Raw genomic sequence first — 25,740 nt, 5'->3', positions numbered from 1 at the left:
GTATTGCCCATTGACTCCTATGGGCCATGAGCCCATAGGAATCAATGGGCAATACCGATTCGGTATTTACCGAATCGGTAAATACCGAATCCTGCAAGGTTACAGGGGGTGTCACTTTGACACCCTCTAGCACCCCAATTCCGGACTTGTGTGCCATGTGGCACACAGACATGCCCTACACATGTCTGTGTGTCACATTGCACAGGTGTGCATGCACAGATGTGCATGCACACCTGAATTCGGTATTTTACCACCCAATTGGATTGGGTGGGAAAATACCGAATCTGTAAGGCCTTTGGGACTCAGAAGAGTCCCACCTACATCTGGGTTTTACCGAATCGGTAAAATGATGCCCCTACATCCCAATCACCAAATACCGGTCGATAACGGCCGAATTCGGCCGTTACCGACCAGTATTTGGGCTCCTACATCTGGCCCAAAATCTCAAAGAAATGCCCACTAACATCAAATTCACCCACACATTAAGTCAATGCCAGATAGAATCAAGCTAGGGATAGAGTCCAGACTAGACTAACACTCATAAACCAACAAACACATGAACACCCGGCCACCATTCATAAGAATTTGATATTGAACGTTAGCCTGTTCTAACTGCACTCTGCCCTGTGGATGTATGCTGCTGTAACACAATAGTTGGGATGTCAATAAAAAATGGTTTAAAAAAAAAAAAGGAAGATGATAAACCAACAGACAGAGATAGGATATTGCATTTTGGCAGTTTTCACGATGGGTCACTCAAAGTACATTTGCCATTCTTTCAGTTTACAAGAGTTAAAAGGACAACCACCAATGACAACTATGTTGAGAGAAAACAAATACTGAATCAAAAGTTCAATGACAGAGGATAAACAGGTGAAATACTGAGAAAAAAACAAAATAACAGATTGAAAAAATATATAGAGTTCACTTGCTTGAAGAAAAGTGAATACACTTCTAGACGACCAGTATTTTAAAGCAAATTTGTGATGCAAATCGAGAAAAAAACGAAAAACAAACAATCAAGCGGTAAATCCACAAACTTTAGGAAGTGGTAAAAGAAGACAAGGAATTGAAAACATTATTTCCTGGTAGACCACTTTTTGTTTTCTCGAAAAGTGCAAATATCAACCACATACAGCCCGATTCATCAAGCGAAATAGCGCTCGCAAAGGGCCAGATTCTGAGAATCTGGCCCTTTGCGAGTGCAATTTTTGCATTTGGGATTCATCATCCCAAATGCAAAAATCGCTATTAGCGAAATCGCATATTTGCGAGGAATTGGATTTAAGGAATCTCCAATAGAGATTCCTTAAATGCAATTCATCAACCAATTAGAAATTGCGAATTCGCAATATTTGGTCGCAATTTACCACGAAGTCTGACTTCGTGGTAAATTGCAAAAAAGAGTAAAAAGCACTTTAGTGCATTTTTTTCTTTTGCGTGTTACACACACACATGTCCTTTGGACATGTGTGTGCGTAACACCTGTTTAAATTTGCATTTATGGGGTGCTACAGGGTGTCCTTTGGACACCCCTGGCACCCTTTAAATCGCTACCTTATTTGCGATTAGCAAATTGCTAATCGCAAATAAGGAAAACTCACCATTCATTCCTATGGGCCTTTTGGCCCATAGGAATGAATGGGGAGTTATTCCTTATTTGCGATTAGCAATTTGCTAATCGCAAATAAGGAATGTGTAGGAATCGCATTTTATTTTGCGATTCCTACATGAATCCCGTTTTGCGAGTCTGTAATAGCGATTCCTTATGAATCGCTATTAAAGACTCGCAAAACGGGTCTTTGATGAATCTGGCTGATAGTTCTCAACACACAGAAAAAATGAATTGCTTCATAAAAAAGGAGCAGAGCCTTAACCACACCTAAATTGCAATCAATACAAGAATTTAATAAAAGATAATGTAGAGCTTCCTCTGCAAATAGGAGACCAAAAAAAGAAAACAAAGGATACATCGAATTGCAACTCCACCGGCTGCATATATTTTTTAAGTGTCCTTGCTTTGGATATGGTGCAAAACGAAAGGAAACTGAGAAACACATTGAAAGAGCACAATGTTAGCCAGCTGAGATCCAAGATTTTTTAGGTCAGTTACACTACAAACCCACATGCCCTGGATTGAACTTTAAAGTTAAACACTTGCATACCTAGAACAAGAAGTGACGCTTAATAATCCAGAATACTTTAAAGGGTCATATCAACGAAGAAACAAAGGCAGCTTCACACTAATCACACCGCTTAACCATGCAAGTGATCTAATCTTTATGGTAAGCTATAAACCTTGAATGCCCCAGTTGGACATTAAAATAAATATCGATATGTACCAACTTATAATAATATATCAACACATCAATGCCATTTTCGGATGCCCAGACCATTTAGGAAACCAAAATTTTATTTAAAAAAATCTTTAAAAGGGTACGTTTCTATTAAAAACCAAGAGGAATTCCAGCGCTGAAGCCACAGAACTTGAGGTCTACAAGAGGACAACAGCGTCAGGAGAAAGAGTACAGCAGGTTCATCTGTGAACAATTAGATTAATGAAACACTTACAGCCAGATTCATCATTGAAAATTGCCCTCGCAAAGGGCCAGATTCTGAGAATCTGGCCCTTTGCAAGCGCAATTTTTGCATTTGGGATTCATCATTCGCAATTTTTGGCCGCTATTTACCGCGAAGTCCGACTTCGTGGTAAATAGCGAAAACTTAGAAAAATGCACTTTAGTGCATTTTTCTAAGTTGTATGTTACACACACACATGTCCTCTGGACATGTGTGTGCGCAACATCAGTCTACATTTTCATTTCAGGGGTGCTACAAGGTGTCCTTTGGACACCCCTAGCACCCTTGAAATCGCATCCTTATTTTATACCTCAGTACAGTGAGTTGGCACAGTCTAACCTACAGGTCATTAGGGCCTGGATCACTGTTTTTTGTTGCATAAAGGGGGAGGAGGTGAAGGAATGTGTTAAACATCTTTAGCAGTCCAAAGCAGTCACCTACTACCCCGCTACCCGGTGGGGGAGAGAAAGAAGCAGTGTTATAGAATTTCATGACCAAATCATGCGCTAGCGCGGCAGGGGGAGGTGCAGGGAGACATCCTTTGGCAATAACCATTGTCCCAGCTGGGCACGGGGGATCTCAAAGAGCAGAATTTCTATCTTGAGGGTGTTACATTGAAGGCAGCTGTCACTCATCCACTGAAACACAGCGGTCAAGAATACATTGAAATTACTCAGTGCGTTGGGTATGTTTCGATCTGGAGTGAGATATAGTTCTATATTGTCTGCATAGGATGCAATCTGTACTCCAAATAATTCTATTAGGGTTGCCAGTGGGGTCATATACACAATGAAAAATGTGGGGTTCAATGCAGACCCCTGCAAACCCCCCAAATTCCAGGGGCTTAGGTTCAGAGGCAAAAGCGGCCAACCAGACTGATTGGGACTTGTGAGCCAGAAAGGAGCGAAACCATGCCAACGATGAGCCACAAAAGGCTATTGCACCGAGTTGCTGCAGGAATGTCGAATGCAAAACCATATCAAAAGTTGTGGATAGATCAATGAGAATCAGTGACACCTGTTTCCCCTGATCCACCACTAGCCTGATCGTATCTGCCACCTCCCGAAGTGTAGTCTTTGTGCTGACACCCGGGTGAAAGCACAACTAGGAGGGGTGAAGTAACATGTTCTACTCTAAGAAGGCCAAGAGCTGTATATTTATGAGCTACTCTAGTTTTTTGACAAAGGCTGGCAGCAGGAAAATCGGTTGAAAATTGAAAAAGTTGGACTAGATCATTTAATGGTGTGTCAAGTTGTATGCGCTAAGATTCTGAGGAAATTTTTGGGATGTTGCTCTTTACTGACATTTTAAACATTAGTTACAGCCATAATACTTCTGCGACCATCACAGTATCAAGCCGGCAATATTTACTAACATAGTGCAGTATCTTCTGAAAGGATGAAACAATAAAAACTGTTTCGAGCTTCCCGGACATCCTTTAAACCATTATTATCCTTATATATCATCAGGCAGCTGATGATCACAACAAGTAATCACATTTATGTAGAACTTTCTTACATCATATCCTTATGTGGAATGTCTGTTTATATAGACCTTTACCCATTACTCACGGACTTTTATCCCATCAATTTTATATGAATCACTGGCATGCTAAATGAAACACCACAATGAACACAAGGTACTACCTTTTACAAACAGTCCCTTATTACTATGAATGTACACTGATGCCGTTATGCAATTTATATTTTTTGCAAAACATGTCACTGGTACTCTGTGAGGTCACAAGATTTGGGGCATGACTTGGGATAATGATAAACTGTAATAAATCTGGAAGGTATCCACTAACACCAGATACACAGATGATTGCCCTGGACTACCTGCTGCTTTCGAGTGTAGGTGGGTGGGGCAGGCTCAATAAGGTTTCTGGGCATCAAGATACACAGGGATACACATGTTGCCTCAGAGACAATTATGGCCCAACGGTGCGCAAATTACACATACAGATGGGTTAAATTACCACTATCCGTAGCTGCGCGAATAGTGATTTTTAAAGATAGCGACCATGTCCAGGCTTATATATCATTTTATGAAAATTCCAATCCGACTGTCACAAAATGTTTTAAAACAATGCATTTTGGTTTAAGCCCATTGGTTTAGGTAGGCATGATTAATGTAGGAGATCACACCCCTACTACTAGTTCAAAGCAGAATGGCAGACCTGGACCTTAAACTGTATTATTGGACTGCCCATGCTGTTTTTAAGCTCTACCGGTATCTTTCCCTGCCACTGTTACATTTGATTGCTGGGACTGATAGAATGAAACTGGGCACATTTCAGAGGTGCCTTTTTACCAAGACACCCTATCCTGAAGAAGGCATGAACACTGTTGATGGCACAAATAACACTTGGCACAGAAAGTGCAGCCTGTTGAGAATATCCCAATTCTACTCACTCTTAACTCTCCTGATTTAAAATCCAGCACTGCCTCTAACACTTGAGAGGGTAGGTAAAGATTCATTGAGTAAACACCAATTGTCGGGGATGGGAAACTTACGATAACAGACTATGTGTGTCACTGGAATGTTTCAAGAGTGGAGGTTCAGCCAGTGCCCTTGATGAGTTGATATGCCATAGGCTGAAAGATGCACGAGTGCCTGAAACTCTTTATTCCCACAGGAACCGAGGAAGGAAGCTCCAATCACGAAGCTCAGTCATCCAGAGATGCATAGGGGCTGGCTTTCACACTTATCTAAGCCCATGATTGAGTCATAGGATTCAGATTCATAATCTTTATTTGACCTCTTTTTAAAACAGAACATAAAAGCGTCATTTCATCAAATAAACCAGATCACAATATTATAAAACCATATAGAAACAATTAAAACCATTAAAAATCTATATCGAGTTTTTGTCCAATTTGATCAGATTAGCCCTGTACAGGGAAAGTAATATTTAAAAGTTATAAGTGGAGGCAATCATAGTCTTTGTATAATTTGTTGTTGCTTATTGGTCCCCCATCACTTAACTGAGGCCAATCAATCTCGTTAATACAGCAAATTATGTCAACAAAGCTCGAATCCTCTTTTTCGCACAGGCCCACAAAAAACATGCTACAGAAAAGCAGACAAATGGATCGGGGAGTGCCTTTAAAAAATACAATGCCACCCTGCACTGTGTGCTGTTATAGCACCTTAAAAGCGGCAGGATAAAAGCTTTCCTTTCAGTGTGATAAAACTTGCAGAATAGTGCTACATGTAGATCCGTTTGGAGCGAGTGGTTGTCTCAAGGACAGGAGGGCAAATCTGAATGTGTAAACTTTCTCACTGGAAGAGCTAGCATCAGAGGGATGTAATATAGGCGGAAGCGCAGTAGAATAAATCTATGTTGAGCAAACAGATGCACGAAACTTATGAAAATCCATCCCTCCAATTGGCGGAATAAAATCATATGCAAGTGTCGCCTTTTGTTGCAGATACTTTTCCCTCCGGAAACAGTGAATGGTCTCTAAATAAATTACCCTGCCCAATTGCAGACAGTTCAGGCTTTTCGTATCTGAGCCAACCAATCCTGTTAGTAGTGGTGCAAATTCATTCAGCTGGCAATTATGCGAGTCGTGGGATTAGCAGTGTTTATGTGACCATATCGAGTGTGATATCCCCAATTGTGGTAGGAGGGTTTCCTAGATTGCCTGATGTTGCGTTATTGCAATATGTTGTAGATATACCTAAAAATACCAAGGGGCCTGACCAAGTTACAGTTACTGCTAGCCACAAGGGAAACAACCTTGCACTGGATGAAAGAATATTACCAACAGGGGCTAAGTGGTTAAAAAGTGTAATCGTAAGCAATGTAAACAGGAATTGTACTCCGTTATGCAACACATGATGTCGAGGATTTGGTACGACTGTGTATGTACTTTGAAAGCGTGTGAGATTAGATCCTCTACCCCGTATTGTATGGAATGAAGATATGCTCAGTAAGAAATCGTGCAAAAACAGCCTTGGAGTGGACTAGCTTAATATGGTGAATTAATGGTAATGTATATCACCGTTTAATAGCTGCATTTAATTAAGACTACTACTGACCCTTTGCAACGGGACCTGTGAATCAACAAGCATGCAAATACCAATGTCAATCATGCTTTTCTAGCTGGTGGTGTGTAAATGGACTGCGAATTAAATAAATAAAAACATATTTAAAAATATTTTTGGATGCCACATCATGAAAGTGCTTTAAGTGCCAAAGGGAAATATCAGGCAAGTACGTATTTCGTCGTTTCAAATAACGTTGTCAGCAGTGCACCACTGTCAACAGTGCCCGGGTGTGTGATTTATTCATTTTCACTCCACCAAACAAACCATGTGGGTTATATTTCCGTAATTATGCTTGTATCTCTACTCCTTTCGGTTCACCCCAGGATCCATCCATCGCAACAGCCACTTCTATCGGGCTACCGAATAGTAACATTCAAAATTTGGAAAAACAACCTCTCCCTCATGCAGTGGCCTCATTGCCTCCCTTAATGCAAATCTTTTTCTCCCTTGCCCCCATATTAAAACCAGAGAATAGGTGCTCAAGTCTTTAAAGGAGGCCCTACGGCACACAACAAGCAGTGCAGCAACGTGCTTAAGAAATCTAGGCAGCAGGATCATTTTTGCGATCACTATTTTCCCAAAAGGCGGAAATTTAGATTTTTAAGGCCTACTTTCCAGTGATATACTTCACGTTAAAATATCAGAAAGTCTCCACTTCAATATTATTGCCAGGTGACGTTAGCATCGGCTTCAGAGGACACAGAGAAGATGTATTCATATTGAGTCTGAGTCCACCTAGGTACTCGACCTTTGTTAGTTTGGACATTACATCTGGCAGTCTGGCAATGGAATCTTTCTGATAAATCACCTGATCATCAGCATACAGGGATATCGCATTGTTGGAAATCTTCCATTTCTGCAGGGTTACAACAAATGTTAAGCCATTTTTGATAAGATGATTATTTGCTGGCTACAGAAATTTCCTCATTTCACCCTTGCTATCCAGTGGCAAAGTGCTTGTGCTCTCCTTTCGACATGATAAAGTTGGCAGACCCCTGATCGGCATATTTAACATACATATAGGTCCTCAATATATAGTACCCATAGGGTACACAGGACCTGTAAGCTAAACGCAACCACGGGCTGCAGTACTCATTGTGCCACCCACTGCAATGACAAGACAAACATGACTGCAGGCCTGCCAGCACCAGGCTGGCTATGCAGGTTTCCAACTGCAAATTCGACAAGTCTAAATAACCCCTTTTGACAACCCCAATACTCATAAATTTTAATGTCACCCCAAGTAAGCCCTGCTGTCCATTAAGGCAGGGTGCATGGTATTTGACAGTAGGACAGGTAAAAGTTTATTATTAAACGTGTCCTTACAGGGAAAAGGCCCAAAAGGATAGAGGGCCAAGGTTAGCTGTTCCTTAGGAAAGCTTTGGGAGACAATCTTATGTTTAATAAATGTTATCTGCACTCAGGAAACAGAAATATTTCTATGATTTTATGAGTTAAATTCCAATTTAATGGTAAAATCAAATGGTACCTATTACAGAAAAAATACTTTAGAAAAATTACCTTTCGCCTCCCTAAAGCTTCTAAAAGCATTCACTGCCTTTCAACTGTCACCTGGCAGCTCATGCACCCCCTACCGAGGTAAGAACTGCTCCTATGAGCAATTAATAGGTTCAGATTGGTCATCTCTGCCCATTCAGATCATGAGCACAACATGTTCAAATATGCAGTGGAGGCTGGTGAGATCCTTTTTTTACATTAAAGTGTCAAAACCTGCGTGAATGCCACTTCCTGCTTGACAAGTCTGCTGGGGTTTTTCACATGACAATTGGGGGGTGCTTCAAAGAGGCTTTCCCAGTCACAGGAAAATGTGAGCCGACACTTGGGCAGGGCCCTTCTGTTGTCTTCCCAGCCAGTAAGAGCCCAATTCCAGTGTCACAGTGTTTGACAAGTCTGCTCGATTTACACAATGTTAAGGACACACTTCAAAGGAGGGAAGCAGAAGGGAACAACAAGTTGTGCGTTTTCTCGGTCTGGTTACTGAAAGCTGAGGTTTGTTATACCAGACTTCTGTGCTGCTGTCACTGTGGGTGCAGGGACTGCGTCAAATTGGATTTTGCTATTGGATGTGGGAGCACACTGATGATCATAGTTACACTCCCCACACATGCACCCAGCCATCAGAGCACAATATTATTGTGGCTAAAGACATTGGCCAACTTGAAAATGCCCAAAAGTGGGAAGGGTCATCCCAGGGAAACCTTACCCCATTGGTCAGGGCATCTACAGTGATAATTCCAACCCATAAGCTCATACCAGGCATAAATGTGGCACACCCAGCCACCCACTTCAGAAAACCCCTGGACCCAATGAAGATCAAAGGAGTACTGAACCTTCTGTCTACAACCTGAGAAGAACCCAGGAGGGCTGGACCTCCTCCCCTCTTGTACCCAGGACAAAGAAGTGTACTCTAAGGGTCATAAGGCTGACCTCTTGTTAAAGCCAGAGGTACACAAAAAGTTAAAAGGGGTCTTTTCCTTTAACAGCCCAGCTGACTAGTGGCAACCGGTCCCTGCTGTGGACTCTGCCTGCCAAGTGTGCTCCTGTGGTGGATTGGGACTTAAAGGACTATGGTCAGAAGGTAAAATCTTGGGCAGTGTACACAGTACCTATCAATTGCCCCCTCCATCCCTTGTGTATCTTTTTTTAGTTCAGGCTTAGTGAGATGTGTTTCTTGGAGTGCTATGTGCATTTTCCTGTGCTTCAGAAATGTGTGTAGCCTGTAATTGTTTTAGTTGGAGAGCCCATTGATCTAATAATCCATGTGATAACATTCTATATGTGTTTCACATTCAAATGGGATGGGCTGTGAAGCTAGGGGCTGTACCTATCCCCTCAGATATTATTCTGAGCCTGGGTTAAGAAGCCCTTCTTCCTATTAATGGAGGGATGCAGGGCATGTTCCTTATTACAGAGGCATCTTACCTTTGCTGTCGTATCCAACCACCCCTTTACCTTCACTAATCAGCCTTGGTCTGGTAACCGTTGTTCTCCCATCTCCCTCTGAAAAGTCTATTTTTATTGAAAACATCCAGGGTACCTAGGGCATCGTAGTCATTCTGATTTGCCACTCCTAAGGGCACTCTTGAGCTTCACGTTCGCACTTCTCTCTATGTGGCTTTTCTACCAAGAAAAAAGTAGGGCAACTACCATCATATATATTTTTTTTATCACCCTTCAGTCTTCTCCTTAAGCCCCATAAAACAGATATTACTGCTTCTCGGCCACCCTTTGGTGTCTTAGAACATTTTCTTGTAGGTCTTTTGCTGTCTCTGATATACTCACCATCAGGGGCTTTGAGCCAGCTCTCCAAATCCATTGGTTGGGCATATTTCTTTCTTTCATTTGTGCTCTATAGCATACAGCTTGGGCCATTGGATCAGCCCCTGAAGCCTCCAGCCACATTTGCTGTGAGTTATGTTGTTCTGCTCTTTTCTACAAGAACATCCACATACAAAGTAGTTCCCTACAGTGCTAGGGACTTATTTGGCAACATGTGCTTTTGAGAACAAAACATATTTTTTTCTGTTGAGCTTACTTCTGCCAAGGCTTGTTGGTAGTCAGTCCAGCAACCACCACCTTTACTCAATACTGCACCTCGAGGGAACTCTGCAAAACCTTCATTCAATGTCAGCAGTGGCTTTGTTGACTTTTTGCACCCAGTTCCCCACCAGCACATGTAAACAGTAAAAAAGTGGCTCTTGCTACAGCACCAGCCAGAAAAATTCTGCACCCGGGTTTCTTGAGCCAGGTAAAGTCAAACCTACAGTTAAAGCTTGATCCTGGGATCTGTGTCACATTTACCTCCCTTGTGTTCTGCACAAATCGACCTGCAAGTGACCAATAATCACTTTTGCTTTTTCGTATTGACCACAATGATAACATTTTGCAGTACTGCTTTGCGCTGATTGAATTTTGCTTCTAAAATCCAACACTCCAGTTATACTTTCACCACATAGAGCTCCACCTTTCAACAGCAGGGTGCAGGGTATTCAAAAGAGTTGGACATGTACTTTCAAGTTTTGCATGTCCTGCTGGTGGAAAAACTCCTAAGTTCATTTTTCACTAATGCAAGGAGTAATTCCGTTTAAAACGCTGTAACTTCCAGATGGGAACAGGTAACCAGGTCATGGTTGGTGTCTGTGGAACGGAAATGAAAAATTCTCTTTTATGGTGAAGTCAGATTTTAAATTACAGTTTTGAAAGTGCAACTTTTAGAAAGTTGACATTTTCCTGCCTTAGTCATTTTATACTTGTGGCCTGTCTCAGGGTCACATGACTGGTTATAGCTGACAATTTGGCTTTGTGTATTTATTGTAGCAAGCTAGGCACAATAGAGAGCTTAGATGTGCCTCGATGGGCCATCACTGGCATGATGGGATGGCAGAGGTGGGCACAGCCCTACTCACACTTGAATAGGTTGTGTCCTGCCTCCACACATAACCCCTGTAGTTAGACAGGAGCCAGGGAAGGCAGGATACCTATGCAGTTCAAAATGGAATCCTCTAGAATCTCCCCCACTTCAAAAGAAGGCCGAAGTATAAATATTGGACCTCAGCCACCAACTCTTCAGTACACTTATGGACCTGTTGATACACTGCCAGGAAGGATGACTGCTGTGCTGCATAAAGGACATCAACTCTGCTGGACTCATGCTCTGAAGGACTGATGCCCTGCTGTTGTGACCTGCTGCCCTCTTGCCTGGGTAAGAAGGACTGGACCTGCATCTGTTGAACCCAGGACCGCAGAGGGCCTCCAAGGGCTAGCTGGCTGGCCTACTGACTAGAGGCTCAGTGACAGAAGGCTCCCAACAAGCCTGAACCCAATGCCTGAGTTCTGCCATCTGAGTCCTACCCTGCCAAGTGGTGCCAGCCCAGTCCTGGACCCTTGGAGGTGGGCCTGAAGGTGATATGCCAGGTCATCTGTACGCCCAGCAGAACCGACGCATCTCCTCTGCTGCAAGCGTGCTCAGTGGAGGGACTGAGCATCGACCCCACAGTCCCGCATCGGAACCACCACTGCACGAAACTTCCCCAACGCAGGCACTTGCATCATAAATCTCTTGTAAACGGCAGCCTCTACAATGACGCAGGTTTTTGCATCACAGCCTCACAGATCCTGGGAACAAAGGCATTGCCTTGACTGCGCAACGCATCAACTATGCCAGACTTCACATCGCAAGCCCTGATTAATGAGATCCTTAACGGTGGTGTGAGAACTCGCATCACAGCTTTGAGGGTCCTAGGAAACAACTCATTACATCAGCCTTGCCACGCATTCTTGACGCGGGACCACCAACGCTCTACAACCAGAATTTTTGGTTCTCTTGTTCAGTGGGCCTAACTTGATCCCTGTCACCGGCCGATGCTCCAATGCTGTCAGCCTGAACTTGTGACTTTGTTCCGGTAAGGCACGACCAGATATCCACAGTTGGCGCTTGGTGTTTTCTCGCACTATTTTCACTGAAATCTTTAAGATGGCATATCTTCGTTTCTACTGATTATAGTTTTGTCATTTTTATTTGGTTTTATTTCTTAAAGTTTAATCTATTTGTCTAAATCTGGTGTGGGATCCTTTTGTGGTGTTTTCTCTGCATTACTGTTCGAAGTGTGGCACAAATATACTATATATATAGTAAAGAATGGAACCGAAAAGAAAAATCATTCTGAAGATACCAGATATACAATCGATTATGATATATCTAATTATGAGACATGGAAGTTGATGAAACAGAACTGGCACTCCTAAGAATGGACCTAAACCATAAGAAGCACTTGCCTAAATATCAGAGTATAACATACAAAAAAAACAGCGTCTTTAATGGACTTGTTGACTAGAAGTTACATGATTTCGGACAACTCTGGAAAGTCAGAGATTGAGAATTGCATCTTCAGCAGGAAGAGAGGGTTTTGGAGATGTCTTAAGTGAAAAGCGTGTATTTATGGTCAAAATATAACTGAATTTGTAAACCTGCAAGGAAAAGTCAACAAGGTAAAGGAATGGATACCTTGTGAAACGACGTTTGTAGTGTACTTTCTTAAGTAGACGTGGGAAAAAGTACGTGGGTAGCACAATGAATAAACTGAAGCCTCGCATTCTGAAACATCTATGTGCAATTAAAAACAAAGACTTCTCGTATGCCATGGCCAAACACATTTGGGAAGTGCATGATGTCAATGTCAAACATATGAAATTCTACGCAATACAAAATGTTGCAACAAAAAGAACAAGCATTTGCAATGCAATAGGTCTCGCATTAGGAAAGTTTGAGCTATTGGTATTGTAAATGACAAATGTTTTATTTCTGTTTTGGTTTTGAAAATAGCGAAATTAATAGCTTTGTCATTTACAATGCCAATACATTTAACTTTTGCAAATTTGACACCTATAGCATTTGTAATTAAATATGTGTGGTATTTACGTGACTTAGATGTATTGATATTACAAATAACAATTGATTTTAATGTTTTGTAATAATTAATACTTAAATAAAAGTTGTTGTAATTTATAATTGCAATAGCTTAAACTTTTGTAAATAACTTTTGTGAAGATTATGTTCAGTGTATTTTATTGCGACGAAAATCCAAGAACAGAAGTGAAATAATATCTTTTTGTGACATTTGTAATAAAAAACTTGAAACATTGAGAGAACATATTTGAACCAGTTGTTGAATGGTTGTACTGACTGATGCTGTGTTGGCGCTGAGTGATGTTGTGGTGGCGACGAGTGATGCTGTAGCGTTCAGTGATGCTGTGGTACCGCATAGTAATGTTGTGGTGCCCCTGAGCGATGCTGTGGTGTTGCTGAGTGATGCTGTGGTGATAGATAGAGTGTGATTATGTGGTGTGTAACTATGTGGCACTAAATGGTATTTGGAGTGTATATTGCATTCAGTGCAGTGTAATTATGTGGCACTGAGTGGTATTTGGAGTGTATGTTGCGTTGAGCGCAGTGTAATTATGTAGGAGTCAAAACTGGCTGATCTACATCCAAGGGGGGCACAAAGTGAAGGCAAATTATTGGCACCCTAAAATGAAACCAACCTTTACCCCACGGGCAGCTCCCCCCAGATACAGAAACATATTCCCAGGTGCTTTGTGAGTTTGCAACCGCCTGCCCCACCTGCAGGGCAAATTGACCTAAAAAAACAGGCAGTCTCACCCCAAGGAGGATGGAAGCAAAAGAAACAAATGCTCTACAGTGCCATGGGGCACTGTAAAAAAAAACAAATCTAGACCACAAGATTGTGGCAGTTAACAAGATTTAACCTCCACCTTCTAAGTGATATTGAAAGGCAGGAATGAATGCCATATTATATTCTAAATAAACACTTAGTTGTTTATTCTGTTAGGCGTGTTGCTAACACTGCTTTGATGGTTGTTTTTTTTTTTAAGTTGCTGGGCACGGTGTGGTGGGGGCTATGTAGGTGCACAGTAGGCGTAGACACAACATCTTTGTATATTTCCATACTTAGTCCATGTGATAAAGCCGTAGGCCTACACCCACAATTCACTTTCTATTTTATGCAAATGTTGTCCCCTTATATTTAGCAAATGAATGAGGACGTGAAAAGTGAACAAAAGCAATGCAGACGCCTCCTGTGGCATAGCCACTCGACCAAATGTAATGTGGACCTGCTCACGCAGTGAGTGATACCGAAACTGCCCAACGCGCGAATAAGAGAGAGCACAGGGAACGTTGCAGAGACTGCACAATGAGTTGTAAAGAGACAACGAAAAGAACAAGAGGACTGTCCCCCCTGTGGTACCGAGACTTACCATGAGTGACGCAGAGATTTCACAGGGGAACTGTAGAGTGAGGAACACAGAGACAGCAGCATGAGTGCAAAGGGAGTGAGTTGTGAGTGATGCAGAAACCACACTGTGAGGGATAGAGGGACTGAGCCACAGAGGCTGTATTGTGAGTTATTTGGAAACTGTAGAGTGAGACACCCAGAGACAGCAACATGAGTGGTATACAGACTGGACTGTGAGTGCTACAGGGTCCGCACAGTAGGGTTGCAGAAGCTGATTCTTGAGTGACACTAGGACAGCACAAATACTGACACAGAGATAGGGCAGGAGAGTGAGGGTAACAGACAATACAGAGACTGCACTAAAACTGACACACAGGCTACTGTCAACTACACAGAGACTGCACGATGAGTGGTCGAGAGACTGCGAGTCAGTGATGCAGAGACTGCCCAGTGAGTGAGAGACAGCAGCATGAGTTACATTGGGTGCTACGCACACAGCGCTATGAGGAGCACAGAAACTGCTCGTGCATTGCCAGCAGCATCAAAAGATTCGTCAACATTAAGAACAGACAGAGATACACGACGACCGACAGACACACAGAGGCACACACACCGACAGACAGACAAACAGACACAAACGCACACACACAGTGAAAGAGTGCATGCTTCCCTTTCATAGAGAATAATAAGCAGGACACAGAGCTTGAACAGTAGCAGAAAACATGTGATACTGAACAGCCCTGAAAAAAATAATCTTCAATCAAGCACAAGAACATATACAGCAATAGAACAGTAGAGTGCATTTCCGGAGCCTCACAAGGCACAGCACAGCGTAGGCATCACCAGGGTAAGCCCTCTTACACAGGGCAGATAGTGAAACAAGCCCCATGATAAACAAGTACCGGTGCATGACGTCATATTTCTTTTTGTCAGAGCACATATTGGTGCAAAACAGTCAGTGCACTCAATGTAAATCAACTTTGTTATGCCCATTTGTATCATAGTGGACTTGCAACGTGATCCGAATTTTTAAAAGCTGCACAGTGCAGCATGATTATTTTAGCCCGCTGGCCTGGGAAAGGTGTTGTGCCATGTGTGATACTAGTTGTCTGTGACTTGCAGCGCTATGTGCTGGAAGTCTTTGAATGAGGGTGGGGTGTGTGACTTCGTGTATGCGTTTGCGTGGAACCTTTGGAGGAGAAAACCGGCAAGCCTAGCACATACTTGGAACTTTAATATTACCCACAACTTAGTGAATGCCCCTCGCTGATTCTAGGACTAGGCACACACCTACTTGATGATGATACTCTCTGGTGGCTGGCCGCCCGCTGAGCATCAAGTTCGCTCAGGCCGGCTCAGCTGCATAGTCAGTAGTAGTTAGGTGTCCAGGTGCTCTCAGGGACCGTGAACAAACCACAATGGACGACGAAGTGAGTCCACATGTTGTGACTAATTATTGGACATAAAGATGTCTTGGTCTACGGTCGAACTCCGCCCCCGATAATTCCTGCACTTCCGGTTTGCCCTCGGTGGCTGATAGGAGGGGGCATGCCGCAACAACGTGATTAAAAGCGTTTAAAGCTCCCCGGGCATAAACTTGCCTTCTGCGGTACTTCTTGTCGGCGTCTAACCCGATCGGCTTAGACGCCGAAAAGAAGTACCGACGGAGAGAGCGGTGCTTCCCCTGAGCTGTGGCCAGGTGGGGTGAGGTCCATACATCTTCCAACTGGGCAATCTCCAACTTGGAAAGGTGAAGCTACCGATACTGACATCTAGTGGATACAGGTGATCTAAGTATCGTTTTGAAATGTATTTATTGTTTTGAGGACTCTTTTTTTGCTTTAAGAGCACTAGTTCGTAGTAGCAAATAGATTACGGTGGTCCTGATGAAAGCAATGACAATCTGTGTCAAGAATTGCTGAAACATGTTGACCCTAGCACACATCTAGACGATCCAAGAATATTTGGGTTGTCTGTCTACTTTTTAATATTGGTAGAGTGGGTAGCAACAGAATAAAGTCACGTTCAGCACCCCCTAATCCAATTTTATTTCACACACATTCTCTTTTGTTTTTTCACTATTTTTTGCACTACGACATCAGTCCCCTTCTTTAACATCCTCTTAGTTGAGAAGCAAGACCATGTTAATCTATCTGACCATGAGAGGGTTTTAACAATCTTAGCCCTCCATGTGAAAGACAATAGATAACACCATCAGTGGTCTTAAGAGGAACCCAAATGATGAAGGGCGGTTCCGTGTGGTGACTGATGGGCATCCTTATCTGATCACTTGTTGGGTTTAGTGTAAGGTGACCTTTGTCTTTATAGTTTACACGCAGCATGGTATTAGAGTCCTCTGTAGGTGCTCATCTGGCGTTCTTGTTCTCGTTATCCCTGACCCTCTGACACTTTTTAATTCTGGTGGGAACAGACCATCCTTGGGGTCTGAATTTGAACACTGAGTTTCATTTTCATTTATAAGTGTGCTTCCAGTAAGGAATTCTTGAACAATGAAAGCAATTCCCGAAAGGGATAGAATGTGATCTCAAAACTTGTACTGTACATTAATGTAACCTGCACTTTATAACAATGTGCATGGCTTTCATAATGACAACGAAGATGTTTGATACCTGGGTTAAAAATATTTGCATGTACACTTCATAACGTAATATTAGGATTTTACATTTAACAAAAGGTTATGTCAGATTAGAGGGAACCTCGAATTGAGTCAACTATGTGATGCATCTGCACTTTATAAAAACTTGCATGTTTTACACAATGACCGAGACAACATCAGATGAACAGGGTTGAGGATGTTTGTAATTGAATATTGTTTGTGGAATTAACTGCAGAGTAATACTACACATGTACTTCACTATCATAGCATTTGCACTTTAAAAGAATCTGGAGTACTACTTATTTACACAATGATACTTTCATTTGCACTTAAATAAAACTGGAATACGAATTGTTAACCCGATTATTTAGTAGTACCAATAATTGACAAATAGATATAACTGTTTAGAGTACTTTACATCTACAACATTTGCACTTTAGTTTAACTTTGAGTACTTGCATCTCCTGCACAATAACAGTGAAACTATTTGCATTGCACTTAGAAAAGACTCTAAACACGGTTGTGAGCAACAGGATCTGCACTTGCACATCAGAAATCCTAATGAACTACTTATGCAACTTATATAGCAGTACAGAACTAGTAGTTATAGAACTTATAAAAGATAACAGACTCATCCGACAGTGAATGCATTAGTATACAACAAAGAGAGAGAGATTACCGTACTATACAATATGGAAAGACATGTTATCAACGCTTTAGACAACTGAACAGATCCTGTACTCAAGCTAATAATGTGGTTTTAGAGTGAATACTAGACCAAACGAAGACTTCATATGGATACTCTGAATGTAACCCATTATCACTGTGCATTATAAATATTGTCAGTCTCTAAATGGAATACTATGGCTATATGAGGCTTTGAGAGGTCATCCTTACGGTACTTTACCTACAGAATAATAAAGGACATTTTAAATTCAGTTTAACGTGTTTATGTAATATCACATGTATTTCCATTTTATAGCCGCTCCAGCCTTACAAATGTAAATTGCACTATGCAGGGTTCTTATTATTTTGAAGTTTGCCTTGTGACAAGACAGAAAGAAAATGGTGGCTAAAACGTGATATAATAATGGGAAACTAGAAAGGAATGTAAGCAGTCTAGTTTTTCACGTCCAGCAGTCTAGTTTTTTTCCAAACTCAAAGTATGGTAATGGGGGTAAAAGATATTTCCCTTTAAATAGCACACTCTACACAATGTAACACTATGACCCTTTTGAATGGGACAGCCAAAAAGAGTTGGCCTCACTGTTGCACTTTATGGAGAAAATATTTAAAAAAATAAAAAGGATTTTTATGAAATTACAGAGCTGTGTATGTGTGTGTTTATTTATAGTTAAGAACAAGTTTCCATAGGAAGAGCATTTTTTGTTTTGCTAATAACTTTAGCACTGCTTAGCGAGTCTTCACTAAATTTTCAAAATTGTTTTCTTTAGTCGGTTCAGCTGGATTGTTGAAATTCTCAGGGTGATCCGTCAAGCAAGGGCCGAAAAAATAGGGGGGGGGGGGGGGGAGATGGGGGGCCGTCAACGGGTTTTCCCCATGCATTTTCCCATAGTGAATTTGAACACTACTTCAGCCCGAATCTCTAATTTGAATTACATCACATTTAGCAAAATGCTGGAAATTGGTCCAGAAAGTATGCTTTTTGTGATTTATTGTAAATCCGTTTGGTAATTTTTAAGATATTAAAAGGACAACAAATATAGATATCTCTAGGGGCGTGAATCCTTGCAGTAGACTTGAGGATCCACATTCCCAGTGCTGACATCCAATTGGCTGCCAATACTTCTACCAGAAAGTGTTGCAGCAATCTTGGGCCTGGGCTTTAAACAAATGTAAATAATAAAGAGAAGGGGGCATGGTAGGAATACCCTGACCACTTAGGAGTGGTGTTGAGGATTAAAAGCATTATTTATAATTCAATTTTGCCGCAAATGGATCAGCGGATCCAGGCATTTGAGTGGTCATCAGCGATGCCACTGACCATGTCATGAGTGATGCAATATGTGATGTCATAAGCAGTGCCTTGCAGGATCGCAAGTTATAGTTGGCTCAGGTAACTAGAACTGCTGACTTTCACTGGTTATCTACGAGTGAAGTCTGAACCTAACTATAACGTCCCTGTAACCTTTGGGTTTTCTCAGGGAATTTCTCAGGTTTTTTTCTTTCTATTTCCTAAATATATGTATATATGACCAGATTTAAGAAAAGAGGCTACCCCACCAAGATGTTACGCAAATGCGCAATGAAAGCTGATTCCATCAGCCATAATGACACCCTCTATGCACCATCTAAAACCCTCACTAAAACCGAAAGCACTGAGACACCAGTCAGATTCATCGCCACCTACAGTACACAAGCAAGCAAACTCAGAAACATTATCAAGAGAAGATGGCACATTCTCACACAAGACACTCTCCTTAAAACAAAGCTAGGCCACTCGCCCGCAGTGACATACAGGAAAACGACATCACTCAAAGACGTCCTAGTGAGTAGACATTTGCACACAATGATTAAAAGAAAACATAGTTGGAACAGAGGGAAGGATTCTACAAATGCAACAAGTGCAAAGCTTGCAGTAAGTGTAAATGTCAAAGATGTTTCCCTGAGTAGGTCCAGTAAGAAATGGAGGATCACTAAGCCTATCACTTGTGGCGCTGACGTCGTGGTCTATATGATCACTTGTCCGTGCAACAAGTGGTATGTTGGTTTAACCACCTTTCCAGTCAAAAAAAGAATCCTGGAACACTGGAGAGCGGTGACCTTCAGTTACAGCACTGCTAGACACTTCAGCGATGAACATGAGGGTGACTGGACCATGGGTAAATACTTTGGCCTAGCCACGGTCCCAAGAAACCAGAGAGGTGGCAATCGAATTCAGGCCTTGCGCAGATTAGAATCCAGATTAATCTTATTGGCAGGCAGTATGTTACCACATGGCATGAATATAATGACAAGGAATTATATGTGCATCTTTAATGTTCCCATAAGCTTCTCTTCAACCTATTCTGAATTCCCGTTTACGTTTTTTCTAAAAAATATTTTAGAAAATTTTAATTCAACTATCACTGTTGTCCATCTTCACGTTTTCTTTAGTGACATTGTTTTTTCAGTTGACAAGGTATGACAGTGCACAAACGTCACTGTTTGATTGTGATTCATTCAGAGTTTTGCTAGCCATTTTTTCTGTAACTATAGTGGGAGAATTTTGATACAGAGCAAGGCCAAGTACATTGATGTAAGAACGTGATTATTGCTAATTATGAAATTGGTGTGTGATAAATGAAGTATGTATATTTCCTCGTGACTGACCTGTATGTTTATATTTTAACAGATTGATGAGTGCACCACGAATGAAGAGTAGCCACTTACTTGAAGTTTAAGAGCACATGAGAACCAACAAGTTCCACTAAACTGTCGTTTCTTCAACACCTCGTTTGTTTAGCTCAATTGTTTTGAGTTTTTTCACATGCGACTACTAAAGTCTTCCAACTGGGTCCCTCACATTGGTTATAACCAAGAAGGATATCACTTTACCATTAACTGATCCCAACCACAATCACAGCCATATCCTGAGGGTGACAACATATTGGTACTAGACCCTTTGTCTCCTGACGTTCTCCGCTGTACTATGTGGGCTCTTACTAAGCCTTAATCTCAGCCCCAAACACACTCTGGAATCAATAGCTATTGTACTATACATTCACTATTGTACAAGCACACAGCAATCAACTGGATGTTTAATACTTATAAAATTATTTTTGTGTATACTTACTTTGTATAAAACTTTATTCACAAAGTCAACTGAACATAAGATGACTTAATTTTCACAGTGTTTCTTTTAGGTTTATGCACGCTGCGTCGTGCAAAAGTACTGCACCTTTAAATGTTGTGTGGATTCTACAGAAGGTCATGTGACCAAGATCTCGGCTGAGAACTAAACGAGTCGTCCTTTGCTTTCTGAATAAACCTGCATATTATACAAACTGCAGCCTGGTGTGGCCCGTCTTTTCTGCACTATTGGCAGAGATTTCTTGTTGCGCATAAATCTATATCTATAAAAATATATATACACACACACACATATATATATATATATATATATATATATATATATATATACACACACATATATATTCCCCCGTCACACCCACCTACAACGAAATGGTATCAGAAAATGGGAGGTTTTGGGTCGGCCTCCGGTACACTAAAGTTGATGCTAGCATAGCAAAACCACAAGCAGTAGAACAATAAATGGAAAAAAACAGCCATGGACGAGTTACTAACCCAGAATGTGTTAAAAACATGTTTAATGTACAGATACTGGAAGACAAGGGATTATTTAAATAACCTTTTCATCATGCCTCCACCTTGGCATGTGCCAACTAGTATATCAGATTGGTTAAGAGCGTGCATCCACTACCTATTTGGAGCATATCACCGAACTTCATGCATGTCACCATAATTAACTAATCATAGGTTAAACCTCAACCATCAATTTTTCAACCATGTACAACAAATGGAGCAGCTATTTGCTCGACAACCGAGAATGTGCTTTGGGTCATCGGCAGAAGTTAGAAAGGAGTTTGGGGCTTAAACAGAAGTTTAATAAATACACTACAATCCAAGTACAAAACTGCACCTTTTCCCTCAAAAGAGAAAAATTCATGAGCCCCCACCTCCCCCCCCCCTGTTTTTCCCTCAGAAGATGGTCCTGTTTGACAGTGCATTAAGGCCGATTACTGCTTCCATCTGCAGGTACTTTTTCTTCACATCAATTATGCCTTTACCCTAAACATCTCCTTCTCTTATCTTTGTTTTGCAATGGTTTATATAAATTTGTGACTGTGCTAAATTTGTAGTTAGTGATAGATTTGATGAAGTGAATCAATCTTTCCTTGCTAATTGTAGTTCTTTTTGCTTACTTTCTTTCCCACATTTATTAACTAGTTGGTCCAAATAGATCTACTTCATCTTTTAATTTTAAGTGCTTGAGGTCAATACTCGATTACTTATGCTTCTCTGGCTGATGAGCTGCATATTCTGATTACGTGCAGTGGTCCCTTCTCTTGCCATGTGATCAGAACTTGTAAATGTGGTTTGAATATACCACTCATTAAGTTTGGTCTCAAATGGTTAGTGCTATTGAAGACCCGGACTTTTAATTTGAGATGTTCCATCGCATTGCCCTTTGAAATTGGATGATAGCATTGGTGTCTGGTATAAAGAGGACACAGCTGACGATAAATGTATCAACCTGCAGTGATTTCCTTAAACTCATGGTATGTTAGGGTGCTGTTAAGGTTATTTAGCAGGTCTCTGTTTGTATGATGTTCTTGGGACAGAGAAACAGTTGCATTTTGTTAGTTCTATGAATTTTGCTAATGCCTTGATGAAAGTTGAAAGAATAGGTTCTAAGATCTTGCACATAATTTTTCCTAACACTAAAAGACATTTCTGCTAAGAGGGTATGAGTTCGATACACTTTATTTCAGTGGCGGTGGGTTTTATGGAACCTTTTTCCACGAGTTTCATCATTAAGCAAGGATTCTGCTTGGTCTTCCTTCTATGACTCGATGCAGTTTGTCCACCTTCTTCCCAAAGTTTCTCTATTGTCTTCTGTTTTCAAGCAAGTCCCTTCACTATTGGGCTGAACTCGGTGCAACCGTTTGAGTCATTGATGGCAAACATAGGACCCTTTTCAATGAAAGCACTAGGTTAGTTATTTATGATTGGCTAAAGTCCTTGGCAAGCCATGCTTTTGCTTTTCCACGGGGGAGTTAGTTGGACAATCTGATAATCCAAGGGTAATTGCCTTGAACGGAAATATTTTTGATTTGTGATTATTACTTTTGAGAACAACAATTGGTCCATTATCGTCTTTTCAGACTACCCCAAGGTTTAAATTGTATACCGCAGATTAAACAATGGTGCATTTGTTTTATTCTTTGCATTTAAACTTTCGAGGGTGTAAAAATGTTGTTGCTCCCAATTGATTTGATTTTTTCCTAAAGGGTGGCAGCTTTTCCTCAGTAGTTGGATAAAAAGGGCCATTCTACGTTTGCTGGGCGCCCTTTGCTTTTGATTCTGGCAGCTTGGCTGGGACACAAAGGTAAAGCTTGTTACAGTGAACCAGCCTGGAGCTAATTATGGTTTTATATTTTATGATAAAAGTTGTGGTTATATTATCGATGTTTGTATCGCTGTTTGGAATCTTCTGTTGTATTATGCTCAGTCCAAAATGCATTGAAATAACTTGGGTGGTTAATTTTTTTTTTCAGAGAAAATTTAGACTGGCCATTCTGGAACATCTTATGCCATGCGACAAACTGATTTGGGTGTTTTCGGCTTCATTCATCGACTCGTAGGGATAAATAGAGAGCAGGGGTGTGCTGGCGTTTGTTTCTTCAGCACCAGACTATCTGTGTCAATCATCTTCCCTTTGGGTATCAGCTGCCTTCTGATTTTTGGCTACATAATGCTTTATTGGAAACATTTTGAATGTGTGGAACAGCAGTACCTGAAGAGTAATTTGTGTAGGACTTTGGTTACCAGAAGAAGCTTTGCTGCCAATACATTTTCATGACCTTTGACAGACAAAATATCGATGTCTGGCCATATAGATAAGGTTTTCTATATACCGGTGTGTATGTATAGGAGTTTATGCTTCAGTTTAAAACGGTATATATAAATAAAACATTGAATATATATATATATATATATATATATATATATATATTTATGCGCAACATACACGTGTATGTCTAGACATGAAAATATTATTAGAAATAGATGGATATATATGGGTTTATGCCTTGTACAGGGATGGGACTACATGTTATTGTACATGGGTGTCTGTATAGATGTAGTATACGTTTATCTATATAGTTTGGTGAGTGTGTCTGTATACATGTTTATTTTTATGTTAAAAAATCACCACCTCTTTTTTTCCGTCCACTCTGACCCTTCCCAGAGGTTTTAGACTACTATGGACTCTCAAATATGCTTTCTAAACGTTTTCTTCTGATCTGCCCAATTCATCCGACTAACACGTGCACACTCCCAATAAAATTGCATCTCTTTTCTTTCCTAATCCACTTCAGTTAATCTATCCCTTTTCAAACCACTGGAGTAAATGCATGAGATTCAATAACACAACTAATCATATAAGGAAAATAATTAAGTCATTACCCCTCTGACGCATCTTAATCAGACTGGGACAGCTGAGTGCAGGGTCAAATATTGAGATCTTACTAGCTGTGAAATTCGATCACTGACTCGATTTAACACATATAATCGGATAACGTCTGCTTACCTCCCACGGTGGACTTGTAATGTTTGGTGAAGGAGTCGTTGGAGTAGCGCTGTACCAGGGAGGTTTTGCCCACTGTGGCATCGCCCACAATGAGTACTTTGAACAAGTGGTCGTGGCTGCCCATTACAAATCCAGTCACATACCTCGGTGAATCAAAACCACCTCCTATTCAATGCTATTTCCTCAGACACATCTCCGAACCACAGCTCGGATCTGCTGCCACGAACCCCTCCACGAATACTCAGTCTCAATGTGTTCCCTTTATACTTATTGAGGGAACTTCCTCATTGGCATGGGAAGTCAGTGCACGAGTTATTGAAGGGAAAATGCATGCACGGACATGCACTGCTACTCTTTTCCTCCCAGAAGACAGCAGGGGTGTCACCAACTCTGTCTCAATTATGTGGTGATTACATGTACCTAGCTATAAATAAAGCGATTCCTTTGTCCGAGCACTGGGGGCAACCGGCGTGTCCCGCCGAGTGTCCGTATACATTCTACCAGCGCACCCGAGAGAAGTCTTCCCTGTTAAATTGAAGTAGGTCTTGTTCTTAAATTGTCTCAGCACTAGGAACGCGAGGCACTGCCCACTCTGCCAAGGGCAGCGACACTTGTACCCATGTACGGTTCTCCCGTGGTGGTCGTCCTGGCTCGACTACCCAACATTCACCAGCTACAGAGGCAGAGCTCCTTGGCAACAAAGCAGCAAGAGCGATTAGTCTCCGTCACACCCCACCCCCCTCTACACTTGCCACCCGCAGAACCAGCCTCTCTCGTAAAACGAACACAAACATCTCGGCTTCTAACTCCTGTCTCGTGATCTATGAAGCCTCGGGCGGTCAGGTGACTGAAGTGAAGCCGACATCTTTCTTTTGTTCCTTCCCATTCAAACTACATTTCCCACAACACAACGGGCGCAGAGGGTGGAGCTGACTAGGAAGGCCGCAATGACGCGGGGGAGGAGTTTAGAACGTGCTGGTCTTGCTCCTCGTCAGAAGTGCGATATTTTGGCCTCGTTTACAGACATGGCACCCTTTCCTGTCTGAAGCAGTTGAAGTGCATAACAAAGTAAGGGAACTATGATCCTGAAAATAGGGGGGAGTGGGCGGGGGGTCGAGGGGTGAGACTCGTAGCCAAAGACAATGAAATATTCTGTAACTATTTTATCTGCTCTCCACCAATAAGGGCTGAATAAAATGTAAATGCAAAATGCAGATGCAATTTCCATGGGGGGCGGGGGAGCTAAGTTTAATTGAGAAACCACTGACCACGGAAAAAATGAGTTTTTAAAGCCGTAGGACAGAAACAAAGATCATACAACAGTACTGCAGAGAAACATGTAACAGAAGCTCTAAGCTGCTGTTAATTCCTTTCTT

General features: G+C 41.5%; 1 protein-coding gene across 1 annotated transcript in view; it reads right to left on the bottom strand.

The window, feature by feature from the left end:
* Positions 1-25,252, bottom strand: part of LOC147665996 (ras-related protein Rab-29-like) — a 95,820-nt gene extending 70,568 nt beyond the window's left edge. The window contains exon 1 of the mRNA XM_086949340.1: positions 24,365-25,252. Coding sequence (XP_086805466.1) covers positions 24,365-24,488 — 124 coding nt within the window. The 5' untranslated portion in view covers positions 24,489-25,252. The remainder of the gene's footprint in view (positions 1-24,364) is intronic.
* Positions 25,253-25,740: the final 488 nt, after the last annotated feature.

This window comes from Lissotriton vulgaris, unplaced genomic scaffold, assembly GCF_964263255.1.
Source record: "Lissotriton vulgaris unplaced genomic scaffold, aLisVul1.2 SCAFFOLD_2871, whole genome shotgun sequence".
Classification (NCBI taxonomy): domain Eukaryota; kingdom Metazoa; phylum Chordata; class Amphibia; order Caudata; family Salamandridae; genus Lissotriton; species Lissotriton vulgaris.
This window is presented reverse-complemented; position numbering and strand designations above follow the sequence as displayed.